The sequence below is a fragment of the Rhinatrema bivittatum genome, chromosome 14 (assembly GCF_901001135.1).
Source record: "Rhinatrema bivittatum chromosome 14, aRhiBiv1.1, whole genome shotgun sequence".
Classification (NCBI taxonomy): domain Eukaryota; kingdom Metazoa; phylum Chordata; class Amphibia; order Gymnophiona; family Rhinatrematidae; genus Rhinatrema; species Rhinatrema bivittatum.
Window position 1 is genome coordinate 40,509,411 of NC_042628.1, and position 18,108 is coordinate 40,527,518.

General features: G+C 46.5%; 1 protein-coding gene across 5 annotated transcripts in view; it reads left to right on the forward strand.

Moving 5' to 3' along the window:
• ABCA3 (ATP binding cassette subfamily A member 3) overlaps positions 1 to 18,108 on the forward strand; it is a 120,630-nt gene that overhangs the window by 92,789 nt on the left and 9,733 nt on the right. For all 5 annotated transcript variants that reach the window (XM_029577524.1, XM_029577525.1, XM_029577528.1 and 2 more), the window contains exons 25-30: positions 2,456 to 2,590; positions 4,984 to 5,178; positions 6,929 to 7,116; positions 12,680 to 12,850; positions 14,590 to 14,780; positions 17,503 to 17,576. In XM_029577524.1, coding sequence (XP_029433384.1) covers positions 2,456 to 2,590; positions 4,984 to 5,178; positions 6,929 to 7,116; positions 12,680 to 12,850; positions 14,590 to 14,780; positions 17,503 to 17,576 — 954 coding nt within the window. The remainder of the gene's footprint in view (positions 1 to 2,455; positions 2,591 to 4,983; positions 5,179 to 6,928; positions 7,117 to 12,679; positions 12,851 to 14,589; positions 14,781 to 17,502; positions 17,577 to 18,108) is intronic.

Here is an 18,108-nt window from a genome sequence, read left to right on the forward strand (position 1 = left end):
GCAGACTTGCCCTATGCCAGGGAGAATCTCTTCGGGGATAAGATTAAAGAGGCAGTAGCACAGCTGAAGGATCATCATGAGACCCTCCGGCATCTTTCAGCCAGCACCTCGGACCAACCGTCCTCTGGCAAGAAGTATTTGCGGGAGGGGCCCAGACTCTACCGCCTTAGACAACCAGGTACCCAGAGGACTCAGCCAGCACCCCAGCAGAGCCCTTCCATGGAGTTTTGACTGGCTACGAGGGAGTGTAAGCCCAGCCACCCATGCCCTCGATGACGGAACTCCATTTGGAGGCTAGCTGCGGTTCTTTGCAGACCTTTGGCCGGCCATCACCTCAGACTGGTGGGTCCTGTCCATTATTCGTCGGGGATACAGGTTGAATTTCCAAGAGGACCCCCTAGACTCTTCTCCCGTGCCCCTCTTGGGGGTTTTTGGCAAATCAGGAAATACTGTTGATAGAGCTTTCCATCCTGAAAATGGCCAGGGCAATTGAATCCATTCCACCAAGGCAGCGACGAAGCGGCTTCTACTCCAGATATTTCCTGATTCCAAAGAGATTAGGGGGCCTTTGTCTAATTCTAGACTTCAGGGCCTTGAACATATTCCTCAAACAGGAAAAGTTCAAGATGGTCTCGCTGGATGCCCTGATTCCTCTCCTTGCTCCCTTGATCTAAAAGATGCCTTTAATCACATCAAAATTTCCCGTGTCCACTGGAAATACCTCCAGTTTGTGGTGGGCGAGAACCACTTTCAGTACCGGTTGCTGCCCTTTGGACTGGCATCTGCACCTCACATGTTCCTGGCGGTGGTGCGGGCTTACCTGAGGAGGCTGGGAGTGCAGATTTTTCCCTATCTGGATGACTAGCTCATCAAGAGCGCCACCCAGCAGGGAACACTGTAGTCCCTACACTTCACCATTCTGGTGTTGGAGACCTTAGGCTTTCTGGTCAACTATACAAAGTCACAGCTGGTCCCCTTACCGCAGCTGGACTTCATTGGTGCCAGGGTTGACATGGCTCAGGCTTGGGCATTTTTGCCCCGGGATCGAGCGCTCACCTAGGTGTCCCTGGCAGGAGCCATCTTTGAGTCACCAGGTCTCTGCGCACCACATGCTGCACCTGTTGGGACACATGGCGGTGATCGTCCATGTCGTTCCCTTCACTCGTCTGCACGTATGTAGGGCGCAGTGGACCCTGCGGTCCCAGTGGCACCAAGCCACTCAAGATCTTCGGGTATGCATCAGGGTTACTCCGCCACTCCAAGACTCCTTATTGTGGTGGGAGACCCTACTTTGAGATAGGGTTACTTTTTCAGGTTTCCCCTGCTCAGGTTATGCTTACCATGGATGCCTCCCAACTGGGCTGGGGTGCCCACGTTGCAGGTCTCTGCACACAGGGTTGATGGTCAGCACAGGAAGAGCAGTGTCAGTTAAACTTCCTGGAGCTCCAGGCGATCCGATACACGCTTTGGGCATTTCGAGATCACCCGGCCAGACCTCATCATTCGCACTCTATAACAGTCAGATCTTCACCAAGGAGTACTGTGCTGTTCGTACATCTCACTCTACATGCAAAACTGGCCCCTAAACCACCACTAACACCTAACCTCGACCTATTAGGTGGCCCTCCTATACAGATATAAATAGATGCACACAGTGAGGCCCTCCCCAGAGTCTGTCTCTCTCTCTCTCTCTCTCCCCAAAAGCCCACTTACTCAAGTAATGTACATTTACATATGTTAAACCCAGTTTACCTCAAATTTGGTTTAAAATCAGGCCTTTAATTTTTAGAGTATTGAATTTCAAGTGATCTGCTCAGGAGAAACATGGGGGGGGGGGGGGGTTCTGTCCCCTGAAAATGGCCGGTTTATTGTAACTGCTTGGAATGTTTGTGTCAACTGCTAAGTATATCACGCAAAAAGATAAAACATTAAAAAGTCCTACAACTAGCAAGCTTTAGCTTACAATCGCAATAATGCCCTCCAGACTGGACATTTGCTGTCTAGTAACACACTATGTGCTGGGGATTGTGGTATAATTAAATGCCTGCATGGTCTCGCAACTTCATGGCTGTGCTTATGTCTCCTAGTTTGCCTTTGTTTTTCTCTGTGCAGCAGCAGGACAAATATGCAAATTAAGAAACTGGATTAGCAGGCTCTTCTGTGCCGATTCATGGAAAACCACAGCTGCATTTTGCTTTAACTTAATTTGTATATCTTTGCTGATGCACTACAGTTGTAATCGCATGTTGATGATTCCCGTGTCACCAGCACTGATTAAGTTTTCTCCTTCTGAGGCTGCCTAAGACTGCAGTTCAGCACTGCATGTCCATAGATAGTATTCCTATTCAGCTGATCTTTTGAGGGCTACTCGGTGAAAATGGCACTGAAATATGAACTAGAATGGATAGCAGCCTTCTAGAGTTGCTTTGTGATGTTCCGGTGGTTCTTCTCCCAGATGCTGTTACAGAGTCGGGCAGCTGTGTTGCCGGAGGACCGGGATGTGGCCGACGAGAGGAAAAAGGTTCTCGAGTCTCCTCCAGAGCTGTTGACGTCTTTGAATAGCCCACTGGTCATTAAAGAGCTCACTAAGGTAAAAAAAAAAAAAAAAAAATTTTAAAGAGAGTACAGCTCAAGTTATGATGGCTTTATAATGAAGCCAAATGACGGTATATAAAAATAGATAAATATGTTGGCTCCTTTCTTTCGAAAGTTGGAGTCAATGATTTCAAGGTACCTTATGTAAATGATACAGTAGGAAATTGCAGGTAAAGGAGAGCCAACAATCACACAGCATGGCACCCCTAGGCAGCTAAAGAGCAATGTTGAGGCATGCACTCTATCACAAGACATTAGGAGTAGATGAATGGATAACCTGGATGAGGGCAGATATATAGCAACAGGAACCTGGAATGATAGGGACAGAAGATATAGGTAAAGGGCTTGAAGGGGTCATGAAGAGAACAGCTGTATAGATGGGAAGCCAGGGCAGGCAATGGGATCAGGGAGGGGAGAGGATGGAGGGAATGGCAGTGAGGTGAGCGCCATATAGATAGGAAGCTGGAGAGGGAATGGGAGCTTGGTGGTAGCAGAGAGCAGCTGTATGGGTGGTAAGCCAGGATGTCGATATGCAGAAGTATAGAAGGGGAGCTGATAGTGGTGAGGGGGGGGGTGGGTAGCAGCTGTGTGGATAGGCAACCATGGTGGGGGGGAGCAGATGTATAGACAAAGGAGCCAGAGGAGAGTGGTGGTGTAGAACATCTGTATAGATAGTAAACCTAGGCAGGGGGCAGGAGGAAAGGGAGCTGGAGAGAGCAGCTGTGTAGATTGGGAACCAGAGGGAGAAGCAGATGTAGAGCCTGGAGTGAGGGGTGGTGAAGGGATAGATGTCTTGGGCTGTGTGTGATAGAAGAATAGGTAAAGGATCCTGCTGGCCTTGTATAATCCTAGAATTGTAGAAAAATAGCCTGATGGGTCTGTTATATCATCCCAGACGCATGCTGATCTATCATACTTTTAAAATCCTTAAGTGACAGACTTTGTCCTTTGGTTGATAACTGTGTTCTGTGCTTGACCACCCTTGCATTTAGAAAGCTCTTCCTAGTGTCTCCTCTGCTGTAATTTCAGTCCGTTGCTGCTTGTCTTTTCACCACTCATCTGTTGGAGGACTATCACATCAGCCCTCCATGTTTTTTGTTTTGAGTTAAGTAAATGCAGTTCCTTCATCCTCCCTTGATAGATTATATTGTCTGGGCTTCTGGTTTTGTTGCTGTTGTCTGGACTTTTTCCATTGCTCTACATCCTTTCTGAGGTATAAAGCCCAGAACAGGACATGATAATCTTACCAGTGTTTGAATGGCATGTGAGAATGTGTAATATTGTGTTTTCAATGGAAATTCATTCTGGTAGCCAGCACCCAAAGGAAACACACTGCTTACACCAAACACATTTGGTATTGAAATATTGGGCTGTGTGCATTGCCTTTAGCTCTAACTGTAAACCATTATTACAAAGCTCTTATTGTAATCATTGGCCCCTTTAAACCACATATATATATATATTTTTTTTAAACAGTTTTGTTTGCAAATAAAACATGACTTATTTGCAGATCTGAGGACACTGAAAAATTGAAAAAGCCGTGACTCCAAAACGCTGTGACACCACTAGAAAACAGTCAAGCGCTGCGACTCCAAATGTTCACATCCCGAACATGAACCTGGTGACAGCATTACTCAGCGTGCTGCTGGATCTGCTGTCACCAGGTCACATTGAACAAGGAGAATAAGTGGTTCCCCTTCAGGCAGGACGATATTTCTGAAACTTGGTTCCTGTCAGGACACTAGCGTGGGACACTGAAGCTGAAACAGTGGTTCTTGTTCAGGGTATGAACATTTGGAGTCACCGCGGGTTGACTGCTTTCCAGCGGTGTCGCTGCATTTTGGGTTGCAATGGTATCAATTTTTCAGCATCCTCAGCTCTACAAATAAGTCCCATTTGTTTTATTTGCAAATGAAATTGTTTAAAAATAATAATGTGGTTTAAAAAGGGGCCAATGATTACAATAAGGGCTTTGTAATAATGGTTTACAGTTAGAGCTAAAGGCAATGCACCCAGCCCAATATTTCAATACCAATTGTGTTTGTGTTTCCTTTGGGTACTGGCTACCAGAATGAATTTCCATTGAAAACACTGTCAATAGCATATATTTCATAGAGGAGTTTTTGTTTATTTTTTTGATTTTATACATTTCTTTTTTTATAACAGAGCAGCATTGCTGTCGTTGTTTAGTTTCTGTCCCCGGTGGTTGTCACTACATTATTCTCAGAAGAAATTCTGCAGGCAGACCATAGAGAGGGACTGAAATCAGCTTCTTTGGTACTTGGATTTGAGAGCCCACTGCCCTGGGCAGACTAGATGGGCCTTACAGTCCTTGCCTGCTGTCATAGTTTGTTTTCTTCTGTAAGGGAACCTGCTTGTCTTCCTCAGGTGTACGGCAGCAGCAACTCCCTGCTCGCTGTGGACAGGATCTCGCTGGCGCTGAACAAGGGAGAGTGCTTTGGGCTTCTTGGCTTCAATGGAGCTGGAAAAACCACCACGTTTAAAATGCTGACAGGTGATGAGGCCGTCACGGCAGGAGATGCCTTTGTGGCTGGGCACAGCATTCTCGCCAATATCAAAAAGGTACCAGGCGGGCTATTGGCAGATAGTTTGCAGGGGCGTGGGCAGGAGAGAGAGAGTATCCGGGGTGGCAATCAGTGTTGGGGGTGCAGTTCTGCATCCAAGATTTGATCTTTGGCTGCCTTGTATCAGCCATGTAGGGCGCACAGGCATGTCGAAAACAACCTCTTTCACCTTCTGCTGGCTGCAGTTACTATGGTTCAGATATAAGTTACTACGTGCCCTTGGTGGTGCCTCTTATTGTACAGAAGTATCATTGTTTGAGAGAAACAAACAAGTTACTATCATTTAAAACAAAAAAAAAAAGTAGCGCCTTATTATTATTTATTTTTCGTTTCCATGAACTCCACATCCAGAAGTGATTGCAAACATTCACACTATAAACAGTCAAAACTGGCTCAGCTGGGTGGAAAAAAAGTCATAATTTTATATCCAGGGATATTATATCAAGATGCTCAGTGATGGTTGTGTACATGATGAATTTATATGTTAAGTATATTATAATAGTAGAAGCGATAGACTGCAGAGGGAGCCATTGTTTTTCAGCAAGGTTTTGTTCAAACGTGATACTTTGTTGTCTCTTTCGGGGCATGGATTTGATTGTACGCTCAATGCAGTTTTCATTCATTTCATAATTGCCCGACAAATAGTCCAGAAACTTTGAGAAAGGAGCCAGAGAGTTTTCACTTTTACTTGTGTGAGCAGCTGATCCATGCAGCCCTGACATTAAGGGGCAACCCAAACCCACTGTAACCTTCCGTTTGATACCTCTTCAGCAGGAGGAGATCCCGGGCTGCTGGAAGGGGAATAGAGCACCTTGATTTTTGACCCAGTGGCAGTGGCCATTTCCCCCTGGCCAGCTCATCAGTAGCATAGTTTTCAGCTTCCTACTGCTGAGTGCAAATGTGAAAGACCCATTCCCCGTACATGCCCGCATCAGTTGTGTTAACCCAGACTTCGTTCAGTCTGGTATGAGGTTAGCTGCTTAGCTTTGCGTGATTGGCGATTCATTGGACAAAAATAACCTGGCAGAGGGTGCGTTTCTGTCAGTGTGAGGGAAGTTGCATACAGCGTGTGTTGGATGCATTTGTTTTGCGCCAATGCCTTTGACTTTGCAGCCCATATCTAAATCCCAATGGCCTGTAGAAGCTGAGGGTCCTCTGTGCCTCACCTTACCAGCATTAATTACACTGCAGCCAGGCTGACTCACCTTGCTAACATGACTTACAAATCATGCTGCCTAATTATGGACTGAATCCATGTTGCATCTACAGTTGTTTGCAGTATCTTCCTGGTCCCTGTTAAGTTAAATGGTAAGGTGGGAGGGGAGAAGCCAAGATCACTGACTGTTCCTGCTGCTGGGAACACACGAGATGTCCTGTAATTACATAAACTGGCTCTGTTCCACAGTAGGTCTCTTGATTGTGTCCTGTCTCCATGCCTTGGTGTATGTACTCTCATATCCCCCCTCCCCCGCACACACGCACATGTTTGAGTCTCACTACATCAGTACAGTGGGACTTGTCTTATCTTTTTGCTGACTCTTTCTTTCTATATGTGTGTCTGTTTCTTGCTTATTTCCTGTTTTTGTGTGTCATTTTGTTTCATTTGTGTATCTCTTGCTTGCGCTCTCCTTTTTTGTATGTGTGTGTGTCAGACCCTCCCTGTGTGGGTGTGGTGTCCTTTCTCACCCCTCTGATGTGTCCATGGCTTATATTCTCTTTCTGACTGTCTCTTTCTCTTACACTGTCAGGTTCAGCAGCGAATCGGATACTGCCCTCAGTTTGATGCCTTGTTGGATCACATGACCGGCCGGGAGACCCTGAGCATGTACGCACGGCTGCGAGGCATTCCCGAGCGGTACATGGGCAGCTGCGTGGAGAACATGCTGCGGGGCTTGCTCCTGGAACCCTACGCTGACAAGTTAATTGGGACCTACAGGTGAGACTCCAGGAAACTGCCTGTCTGCTCAGCCACCCCTTCTTCCTATCCTTTCTGTGCAGGGCTGCTGCCTCCTGCCTTAAAGGGCAGGGCATGATTACGCTTTCACTTGCAGCTCTCAGTCTTATTTCAACTGGTCATAACTCACATTTATTTATTTATATATGTGTACTTGTATATCCTAGGCAGTTTACATTCTAAAACCCATATTTTAATATTATGATGGACTAAAATAAAACATTACATGCAAAAGATAAATGGAACTGGATTCACTACAACATTAAGACCAGACCCAATTTAGGAAAAACACTTGACTGAAAAGAAACGTCTTTAGTAGACTCTTGAATGCCTTTGTGCAGCCACTTAGCCTTGGCTCTTGAAGCAATGAATTCCAGAATGAAGGCGCAGCAATCGAGAAAGCACATTCTCTTGTATCAACAAGTTTTGCCTGGCGAATGGAGGGCACATCCAGTAGAGCTCTTTGTGAAGGGTGCAAGGCTCTTGTTCGAGGACCTTCAGTGGTTACACTAGAGAAATGCTGAAGTCTCTGGTGAGGAATGGCATAGTAAGAGAGATTTAAGAGGGCGACCGCATCAGCATCTCTGATGGGTGGTGGGGTTCGGAAGGTGACTGCCTTCCTGTGAATGAAGGTGAGTTGAGAGATCTGGTAGAAGTACTGATCTGAGCTCAAACTTGCTGGCTGCATGGGGCAATGTAGACCTCTTTAACTCTGTAACAGGAAGCCCATCTCTGCCTGCATCTGTTGAGGAAGAACTAACTGAAAGCAGCAGTAAGGACAAAAAAGATCAACTGAATATGCAAAAAGCTTCTTGTGAATGCTACAAAGCCGTTAAATCGGAGTCCTCTGTACAATGTTAGCTAATCCAAGAGATGAATACCGTAACTTTGAATGACTTCCTCCTTTTGGTCCTTGGGCAGTCCTCTGTGCCAAACAGAAACTGAAAGAATAAGAGTCTTTGAAAATGCATTGGCAGCAGATGGAAATGACATCTTCCTCTGCATCCATTCAGACCAGTCCCTATGAATGGGTTATTCATGCCAACCAGCAGATGGAGACAAAGATCAAGACTCGCTGATGACACCTTCATATACTCCCGTCCTGACATCAGCCTGCCAGTATTCTGTCTCCAGTAGATGGTGGACATATGTTCTCTACTGTGGATGTAGGCCTGTCTGGATTAAGGCGGGTCTGGGTGCTGCTGAGGTGAGACTCCCTCCCTCAGTTGAGCTGTACCCAGAGTGCAAGGGGGGGGAATCCTGAGGTGAAGGCATGTGCCCTTTCCTTCTGGTGTGTGCTGGGAGTTCTTCCAAGAGCGTAAGGTAGCCCTTATTTCTCCCTTTCTTCCCTCCCCTTTTTTTTCCCTTCCCCACTTCTAAGTGGCACTCTTGATCTCTTTTGGCATTTCCTGCGCTCCCTCCTCCCGAAAACCATGGGTCTGGTGCAGTATGGCTCTTTAAGGTCCAGCGCTTCCGGAGCCTCCAACTTCCCACAGCGTGGGATTACCTCCAAGTCCTAGGCACTATGGCTTCTACTATAGATTTAGTGCCGTGGGCTTTTGCGCATATGCGTCCCCTACAGAGGGCGTTACTCTCCCGCTGGAAGCCGGTATCTCAGGATTTTCAAGCCCTACTTCCTCTGCCCGACATAGCCAGCCGCAGCCTGGGCTGGTGGCTCAGCCTCGACCACTTGCTGAAGGGAGTGGATCTGGAGGTCCCACAGTGGGTGATTGTCACAACTGATGCGAGCCTCTCCGGTTGGGGAGCAGTGTGCCAGCGGCAGTCGGCTCAGGGACTTTGCACGTCACTCCAGGCCTCATGGCCGATCAACTGACTGGAGACCAGAGCGGTCCGTCTCACCCTGCAGCGATTCCTCCCTTTGGTTCATCGTCAAGCGGTGCGGATCCTCTCCGACAATGCAACCACGGTGGCATACATCAATCACTAAGGAGGGACGAGGAGCCAACATGTGCGGGAAGCGGACAAGCTGATGGCGTGCACCTTTCTCGCCTCGCCGTGTCCCTCATAACTGGGGTCAACAACATTCAGGCGGACTTCCTAAGACGACAACGCATAGATCCAGGGGAGTGGGAGCTCGCCGAGGAAGCGGTATCGCTCCTCTTCAGCAGATGGGGGAGCCCCACACCTGGACTTGATGGTGGCGCTCCGGAACGCGAAGGCTCCCCGCTTCTTCAGCCGCCAACAAGAACAAGGCGCAGAGGGCATGGATGCTCTTGTCCTTCCCTGGCCGCAAAATCTCCTCCTGTATGTATTCCCGCCATGGCCCCTGGTGGGCAAGATGCTGCGCAGAATAGAGCTTCATCAGGGGCCTGTCATTATGGTGGCCCCGGAATGGCCTCGAAGACTATGGTTTGCAGACCTAGTCAACCTAGTGGTCGACGGTCTTCTCCGCCTCTGACACCTACCAAACCTTCTGCGCCAAGGGCCAGTATTTTTAGACAGGGCAGATCGCTTCTGTCTTGCGGCATGGCTTTTGAATGGCAGAAGTTGAGGAGACGTGGCTATCCAGAAGCAGTCATCTCCACGCTCCTCAAGGCGCGAAAGACATCCACCTCCATTTCCTATGTCCGGATCTGGAAAGTGTTTGAGGCTTGGTGCGCTTCCATGAACATCTCTGTGCGCCAGGCTTCCATTGCACATGTTTTGTCTTTCCTACAGCGTGGCCTGGACAAGGGCTTGGCATACAATTCCCTGTGGGTTCAGGTCGCAGCATTTGGGACTCTGGTTCGTCATTGGGAGACAGCTCCTCTTTCTGCACATCCAGATATCGTCCGATTCTTGAAAGGAGTAAAGCATGTCAGGCCACCGATTCACCTCCTTTGCCCTTCGTGGAGTCTCAACGTGGTCCTTCGGGTGCTCACCAGCCCGCCATTTGAGCCTTTGCGGAGTGCATCTCTCAAGGATCTCACCCTCAAAGTAGCCTTCCTTGTGTCCATTTGTTCTGCGCGCCAGATCTCGGAGTTACAGGCTCTATCCTGCAGAGAACCTTTTCAATGTTTTACGGACTCCGGGGTGTCCCTGTCCACAGTGCCCTCCTTCTCGCCTAAGGTGGTTTTGCCTTTTCATCTGAATCAGTCGGTGGAACTTCCTTCGCCGCCAAAGATCGGCTGGAACTTCGGAGACTGAATGTCAAACAGGTTCTTATTCGTTATCTGGAGGTCACCAATGAGTTTCGCTTATCGGACCACCTGTTTGTTTTCTGGAGCGGTCCCAGGCGCGGCCACCAGGCGTCCAAAACCACGATCACGTGCTGGTTGAAGGATGCCATTGCCTCAGCGTATATTGGTGTCGCCCTCCGGAAGGCATCAAGGCTCATTTGCTCCGTGCTCAAGCAACCTCCTGGGCTGAGAGTCGATCTGTCTTGCTGCAGGAGATATGTAGAGCTGCTACATGGAAATCATTGCATACCTTTGCATGACACTATCGCTTGAATCTGCAACCTCCTGGGTTTGGCTCCTTTGGAGACCAGGTCCTTCAAGCCAGGCTATCCAGGGCCCACCCTACATAGGGAAGCTTTGGTACATCCCACTGTCTGGACTGATCCGGGTACGTACAGGGAAAAGAAAATTATTCCTTACCTGCTAATTTTCGTTCCTGTAGTACCACAGATCAGTCCAGACTCCCACCCTCAGAATCATGGACTTGAGATAGCGGCTCTCCTTACCAGCATCTGTTTTCCTATATGCTCTCTGCTGTTATTACTGTTCTTACCAGTTGGTTTACGTTGCAAGTTTTTTGCCTGTTGGCATGTTTCTTCCAAAATTTTGATGTGGTTCATACGTTGAGTATTTTATACCGTTCCTTGATCCATCCAAACATTTTCTCTTGCTTTGATATTCTTAATACTGAAGGGACAGAGAGGGTGCTCCAGCTTATGAGGCCAGCCTTTGAGTTTTGCTATGACTCCACCTGCTGGAAGGGGGACATAACCCATTGTCTGGACTGATCCATGGTACTACAGGAACGAAAATTAGCAGATAAGGAATAATTTTCTTATTCATGCACTTCATTCATAGAAAGGATTGGATGGAGACACTGCAAGGGACAGCACAGAGAGGAACTCAAAATGCACCCGCTGGAGGAAAAAGGGGAAAAGGGATGATATGATGAAAATATTAAAATATTTAGCAGGCTACAAGGAGGTACAAAAAAGGAGGCATTTTCTATTAAATAAAGAAATTCAAGAACATGAGGTCATGATATAAAGTTGTGAGAGGGGTGTAGAGGAAATATAAGAAAATACTTTTTTACTGAGGCGGGCAGTGAATGCCTGGCATAGCCTCCTTGGGAGGTGGTAGTAACCAAAACTATGGGATGATGTAAGTATGCTTGGGACAGGTGGCCGAGGGTAGTGCTAGGAGCAATAGGGGAAAGACATGGGCGAGAACAAATTCTGGAAATCTGTGTTCAATCACATGGAACAGAAGAGGATCAAAAAGGGGAAAAAGAGAGAGTCAATTTGCACAGAGCTATTCTCATGCTCCCCAAGAAGAGGAGGCAAAGTCAGTCGGCAGGAAACTGCAGCAGATTTAATTGGGGAGGTAGGCAGCAAGTTTTCGAGCATGGGCTGCAGGCTGACTTGGTTGCACTTTCCAGCTAGAAAGATGCAATAATCTCTTCCAGGCACCTGAGACACATCCTCCGCTATAGCATTATAAGATATAAGCCAGAGCATCTGGACAGACTGGGTAGGTCAAAATTTACTGTGTTACTGCGTATAAAAGCTTAATAAAATTACTAACAGATCTTGGAAAATCAGAGTAGGTGCAAAAAAGCCATGTGTGACGGCATGATCCTGTTTTCCCCCTTTTGTGTGTGCAGGATCAGGCTATAGATGCCTGGTTCTTCTTGAATCCCACCGAGGGAGAGAGCTCTGTGGGCAGGACCCTGCTAGGCAGGGGGAGAGTCCTGAGGGCGGGACCAGCTGGAGCAGGATAAGAGCGTAAGCCCAGCTGGCTTCAGGAGGCCCCCACGTCTCCAGGAGAGGCAGCTCCTGTAAATCTATTCTGACCAAGCTCAAGGGCGTGGGGCGGGTTCTGCAAAGGCAGGCAGTCATTCTTATTGTTGAAGTGCTGCTGAGGTGAATAAAGTGAAATAGCATTTGAAAAAGCTCGAGTCAGTGTGGTTTTCTACTCCAACCAAGGTGATTTGCTGGTTCACCCTCACACCATGTTTTTTCAGGGCAAGCAAACAGCCACATGCACTAGGGTTGCATCAGATAACTTTGCTGTATAGGAACTGTGAGCTGCTGGTTCATTCCCTGTTCCAAGTTATCTCTAATATACAACCAAAAGGAAGTGCAGAACAAGAAGAAACGGGGAGCATTGAAAATGTGTGCATTAAACTAATATGTGCGTACATCTGAAGGTCATACAAATGATACTAACTGGCTGTGGGTTACTCTCGAGGCCAAGCTGACTTCTCTTGAGTATCTGGTAAATGTTCGGCATGCTGTTCTGGAGTATGTTCCATTGGGGCTGATAGAATGTGACTCTTCTTAAGCAGTGCCTCATTCCCTCCGCAGCGGTGGAAATAAGAGGAAACTGAGTGCTGGCATTGCCCTGATTGGAGGTCCCCCGGTGATCTTCCTGGATGAACCTTCCACCGGCATGGACCCAGTGGCCAGGCGTTTGCTGTGGGATGCGGTGACGCGAACGCGGGAGTGCGGGAAAGCTATTGTCATCACCTCCCACAGGTACAAGAGCGCCACTGCTCTCTCATTTCTCTGCATCCTGCTCCCCCTTCTGCTGGTACTTCATCTCACTGTTAGCATTCTGTTGCAGCTGAATTTATTTTTAATAATTTTTATACATCTATTTTTAGTGCTGCCATTGAAAATACTAGTTGATATAGCAAATGCTGATTTTTCTCCTGCTGTAAGTTTTGTTTTGGTTTTTTTTTTTCATGGGAAATTGTAGTTTTTTCATCCATTTATTTAAAAAAAAAAAAAAAAAAGTTTTTATTTATGAACAGTTTAACAAGATAATTTAACTTGCTGTTAGAATGCATAAGCCTGTGTTGGAATTCAGCAAGGACACCAGACTAGACTTCCCTATAGCGAAATTCAGATGTCGACAGGGCATTCAGGAGCTTGGTTTAATACTTCCTCCAAAAGATAGCACCGTCAGCAGCATGCAGCTACTTAACGTTATACTGAGACATTAGTTCAGAACAAGCTCAGAGGAGTGACCCCTAAAATTGTACTGGCTCATGGGGTTAGTTCTGCCTCAGAGGAATGTGTGCCCACTAACACCAGGCTGGGATATTGGATCAGTATTAGCTCAGAGGAAGAAGTGCCCCCCAACACCAGGCTGGGACAGTGGATCAGTTCTGGCTCAGAGGGAAAAGTGCCCCCTAACACCAGGTTGGGACACTGGGTCAGAACTGGCTCAGAGGGAGGAGTGTTCACCAACACCAGGTTGGGACACTGGGTCAGTACTGGCTCAGAGGGAGGAGTGCTCCTAACACCAGGCTGAGACACTGGGTCAGTACTGGCTCAGAGGGAGGAGTGTCCACTAACACCAGGTTGAAACACTGGGTCAGTACCTGCTCAGAGGGAGGAGTGCTCCTAACACCAGGCTGGGCCACTGGGTCAGTACTGGCTCAGAGGGAGGATTGCTTCCTGACACCAGGCTGAGACACTGGGTCAGTACTGGTTCAGAGGGAGGAGTGCTTCCTAACACTAGGTTGGGACACTGGGTCAGAACTGGCTCAGAGGGAGAAGTGTTCACTAACACCAGGCTGGGCCACTGGGTCAGTACTGGCTTAGAGGGAGGAGTGCCCCCTAACACCAGGTTGGGATACTGGGTCAGTACTGGCTCAGAGGGAGGATTGCTTCCTGACACCAGGCTGAGACACTGGGTCAGTACTGGTTCAGAGGGAGGAGTGCTTCCTAACTCTAGGTTGGGACACTGGGTCAGTACTGCCTCATAACATCATTCTGTGGTATTGGTTTAGTACTGGGTTGCATATTGTTTGTTGGATTTTTGGTAATTAATTTTATTGTGAGCCCACCTAGTCCTTTCTTTTGAGAACAGGATGTTTGATTTTGTTAGGTTTTTGGATGATGATTATTATTTTCAGATTATTTATTAAATTGTGGTGGTGTTTCAGTAGTTGTATGTAATTGATGTCTTTTTTTTATTATTTGTGTATTTTATTTTATGATATTTTTATGTACTGATTATTTTGTAAACCACTTTAGATTAAACCTTGGTTTGAGGGAGATGATATAGAAGTACTAACATAGCAGATTTCTTTTGGGTTCAGGATGGATTTAGACAAGTGAAAACCAGTCTTTGTCTCCTGGGGCCTTTGCATAAAAATCTGAATTCCTTCTTAATAAAAGATGTGGTGAGTGAGTAAACCAGGAATCTCTCTCTCTCTTACATGTCTGTTTTCTTTATTTTGGGACTACCCCCTTCACCCTTTCAGCATGGAAGAGTGTGAGGCCTTGTGCACCCGGCTTGCTATCATGGTGAATGGGCAGTTTATGTGCCTCGGCAGCCCACAGCACCTGAAAAGCAAGTATGGCAGTGGCTACACTTTGGTGGCGAAGACCAGCAGCGAGGAGGAGGCAGGCGAGCTACAGGCCTTCAAAGAGTTTGTGGACGGGACCTTTCCAGGTGAGCAGTCTACCTCAGTCAGATTTACTTATGTTTTCCATTAACTGGGACGCAGCCTTTGCATGGTATTAACAATGTTCTAACTGCGCAAAGCTGTTGCTTTCCAATCTGGATTGCAAAACCATCCAAGTGGAAGCTGGTCTGAATGCAGCTTTTCATTTATAACTCAGTTGTCACACCATTGTACTCCTCATGGAGCTTGCAGATCTGGGGGTACATTAGGACCTGCAGGTAGCACAAGCTCAGTTTCAAAGGGAAGCTCCCACAGAGTTTCCCTTTGAAAAAGCGAGCCGGCAGAGGAACACAGACTTTGCATCTACCTTGAAGCGTGCATGGTAAATGTGAAATTACAAACACATTTCAAAATGACTACCCCCCTCCCTGCAATTACCCAACCTGTCCCTACAGGTGAAAAGAATATTAGTGTCATGTAGGTTTAGACAAGGTCTATCAAGCCCAGTATCTTGTCTCCCACAATGGCCAATCCAGGACACAAGTACCCAACAGATCCCAAAGAGTAAATCTATTTCCTCTTCGTACCCTGGATCAGTCCAGACGAGCTGCTTTTTGCCTCCCTACCAGCAGATGGAGACAGAGAGCAAAACCTTGAGGCACTGCTACATAACCAAGAGTGCCACCTGCACTCACTCAGTATTTCTCTGTCTCCAGCAGATGGTAGAGGTACAAACCTGCAGTCTGAAGGGTTTGATGGGAAGAAGATCATAAAAATTCGGCTCCCCAGGATAGCAATGGCTTTCTCTAGTCTACCTGGCTAATAATGATTTGTGGGCAGGAACTTGTCCAAGCCTCTCTTAAACCTCGTTCTGCAAGTCATCTTGACCACATCCTCTGGCAACAGGGTTCCACAGCTTGATTGTGCTTTGAATGAAAAAATACTTTCTCCAATTTTTTTTAAATCTGCTAGTTGGTAGTTTCATGGAGTGTCCCCTTGTTTTAGTATTTGAAAAGGTAAATAACTGTCCTTTTTTTTTTTTTTTTTAACCTGTTCCACCTCCCTCATGACCTTATAAATTTCTTATCATCTCCCCTCCCAGCCTTCTCTTTTCCAGGCTTGAAGGGTCCTAACCTGTGTAGCCTCTCTTCATGGGGAGCTGTTACATCCCCTTTATCAATGATGCTTTCCTCTGTACCTTGTTCCGCTTTATTGTTTTAGAGATGGGGTGACCAGACCTGCACACAATACTTGAGGTGTGATCACACCATTGATCGAATCAGAGGCAGGTGCTTTTATCCGCACTGAGTGAGAGACAGCATTCAAACACGTTTATCTGCGTAAAAACTTTTGATTATTGCCCCTTTAATATAATTATATGACAAAATAAAATGATACAGAACATTTTTTCGTAGTAAATTGGTTTTGTTTTGACAAATATCTTGACTTTGCTTCAGCAATATTTTTTTTATATAAATGTCTTGGTATTTATTTCCATTTAATGAATCACTCATATGAAGCATTTTAAATTATTTCCAAAACTGCTGGAAACAGTTAACCTGCAGCAGTATTGAATCCTGTTTTTATTTCATACAGTTGAACAGGGGGGTGTTCTGCCCTCTGTCAGTTTCACATGCGAGACCATTTGGGCAAAGTATGCCAAGTGAGAGCAAAGGTAAGCTGTCTAGAACAGGCAATTACAGCTATTAGAGATGCATAGCACCAGCTGTATGTGCCCACCCTGGAGAGTTTACCCTTTGACTTCACTTGGCTTGCCTTGTCCAAATGGCCTTGCATGCAAGATTGTGTCAGAGTTGGGATGCCTTGCATGCAAGGTCATTTTGGTCACACTCCTTCCAACTTCAAGCACTTACCTCCTTATTCTTGTTTTAAAGCACAATGTTGCATTAGTGCAGATTATTCAGATTAAGTCATATTTTAAAGCACTTTGTTCATTTAGCTTGCTTTTTTTTACTCCTGTTCGATTTGCATCCCATTAGCTTGCTGCAACTCGTGGCGACCCCTGTTTTTAATACGTGTGTTAAGTAAAATCCATGCTAAACTTTAACTACAATTTTAGCACAAGTTTATTATATCAGCCTCTAAATTTTGTCAGCTGAGCTGTAAATATCACTTATAGACTTCCTACGTGGCTGAGTCATTCAGTACTGTTTGGTACAAACATCTATTTCCCCCCACCCCCACCCCCCCACCCCCCCCATTTATAGTATTGTCTAAACCAGTCCTGCCAGGACCCCAGCTCGGGCCTTGTGTGCAGTCGTGCACAGTGCTGCGCTAACCTGTCCTTTGCTTCTGCTGCCTTTTTTTAATCCTATCTGAATGGTTGATTGGCATCTACACCAGTGTTTCTCACATGTGGCCAGTAGAAATGAAAGAGTATGCTAAAGTTAAGTATTTTAGGTAAACTTGTCAATGCAGCTGCCAGCAAGACTTGGTGGTCACAGTCTGAGGCCATAAAACAATTTGTTGTGAGAACCCCTGATCCGTGCTGTGTTTTTAGCGCCTTTGGTCAGGTACATTCTTAAGGGGCATTTTGAGATATTGAACATGGTGTTGCAGTAACCCCATGCTTTGAGGTGACAGACACTCAGCTTTCTTTACAGTGCACTCAGAGAGCATGCCTCACTGCCCCTGTTTATTTTATAAGGTGGCTTTACGTATAGTGGTACATGAATTCTTTCTTGGCTTGTGCACCGGCTCTCACGGGCTCCTGTTACCCAGGGGTTAAGTCTTTGCTTTCTCTTCCAGGCAGTGTGCTGAAACATGAGCACCAGGGAATGGTCCATTATCACCTGACCAACAAGTACCTCAGCTGGGCACAGGTAAGCAGTAGATAGGGCACTGGTAGTCATGGGGAGCAGAGAAACACGAGGCACAGAAAGGCATAGGAGGTACAGGTACCAAGTAATAGACATGGTGAGCATATGTGAGGAATGAGAGAGGCCAATTGGTTGGGGTAACCTAGGTAGTGGGCACGAGGTCAGGACTTGCTATTACTAAGCACTCATCATGACTGTAGTTCCATGAATACAATGTCAAATGCAAATTGCTTAGTCTTACCTCTTTCTGCTGTTGCTGGAGCCTGTAAGAATACTAATTACATATTCCATCAGAAATGCATTATATTCTTACAGGGACATAGTGTAAAAGCCTCTGGTGATATAAAATGAATGAATTGCACCATACATAGTACTGATTGCCCCTACAGTACCTGAATGTAATCCACTTTGAAATGCTTGAAAGTGAAATATAAAATAAATAAATGGTCCACATGCAATAAAGTCATCTGCTCGCTAGCACAAGGATGCATTTTTATCAGCTTCCACAGAGGGTTATGACCCATGTCCTTGGTTT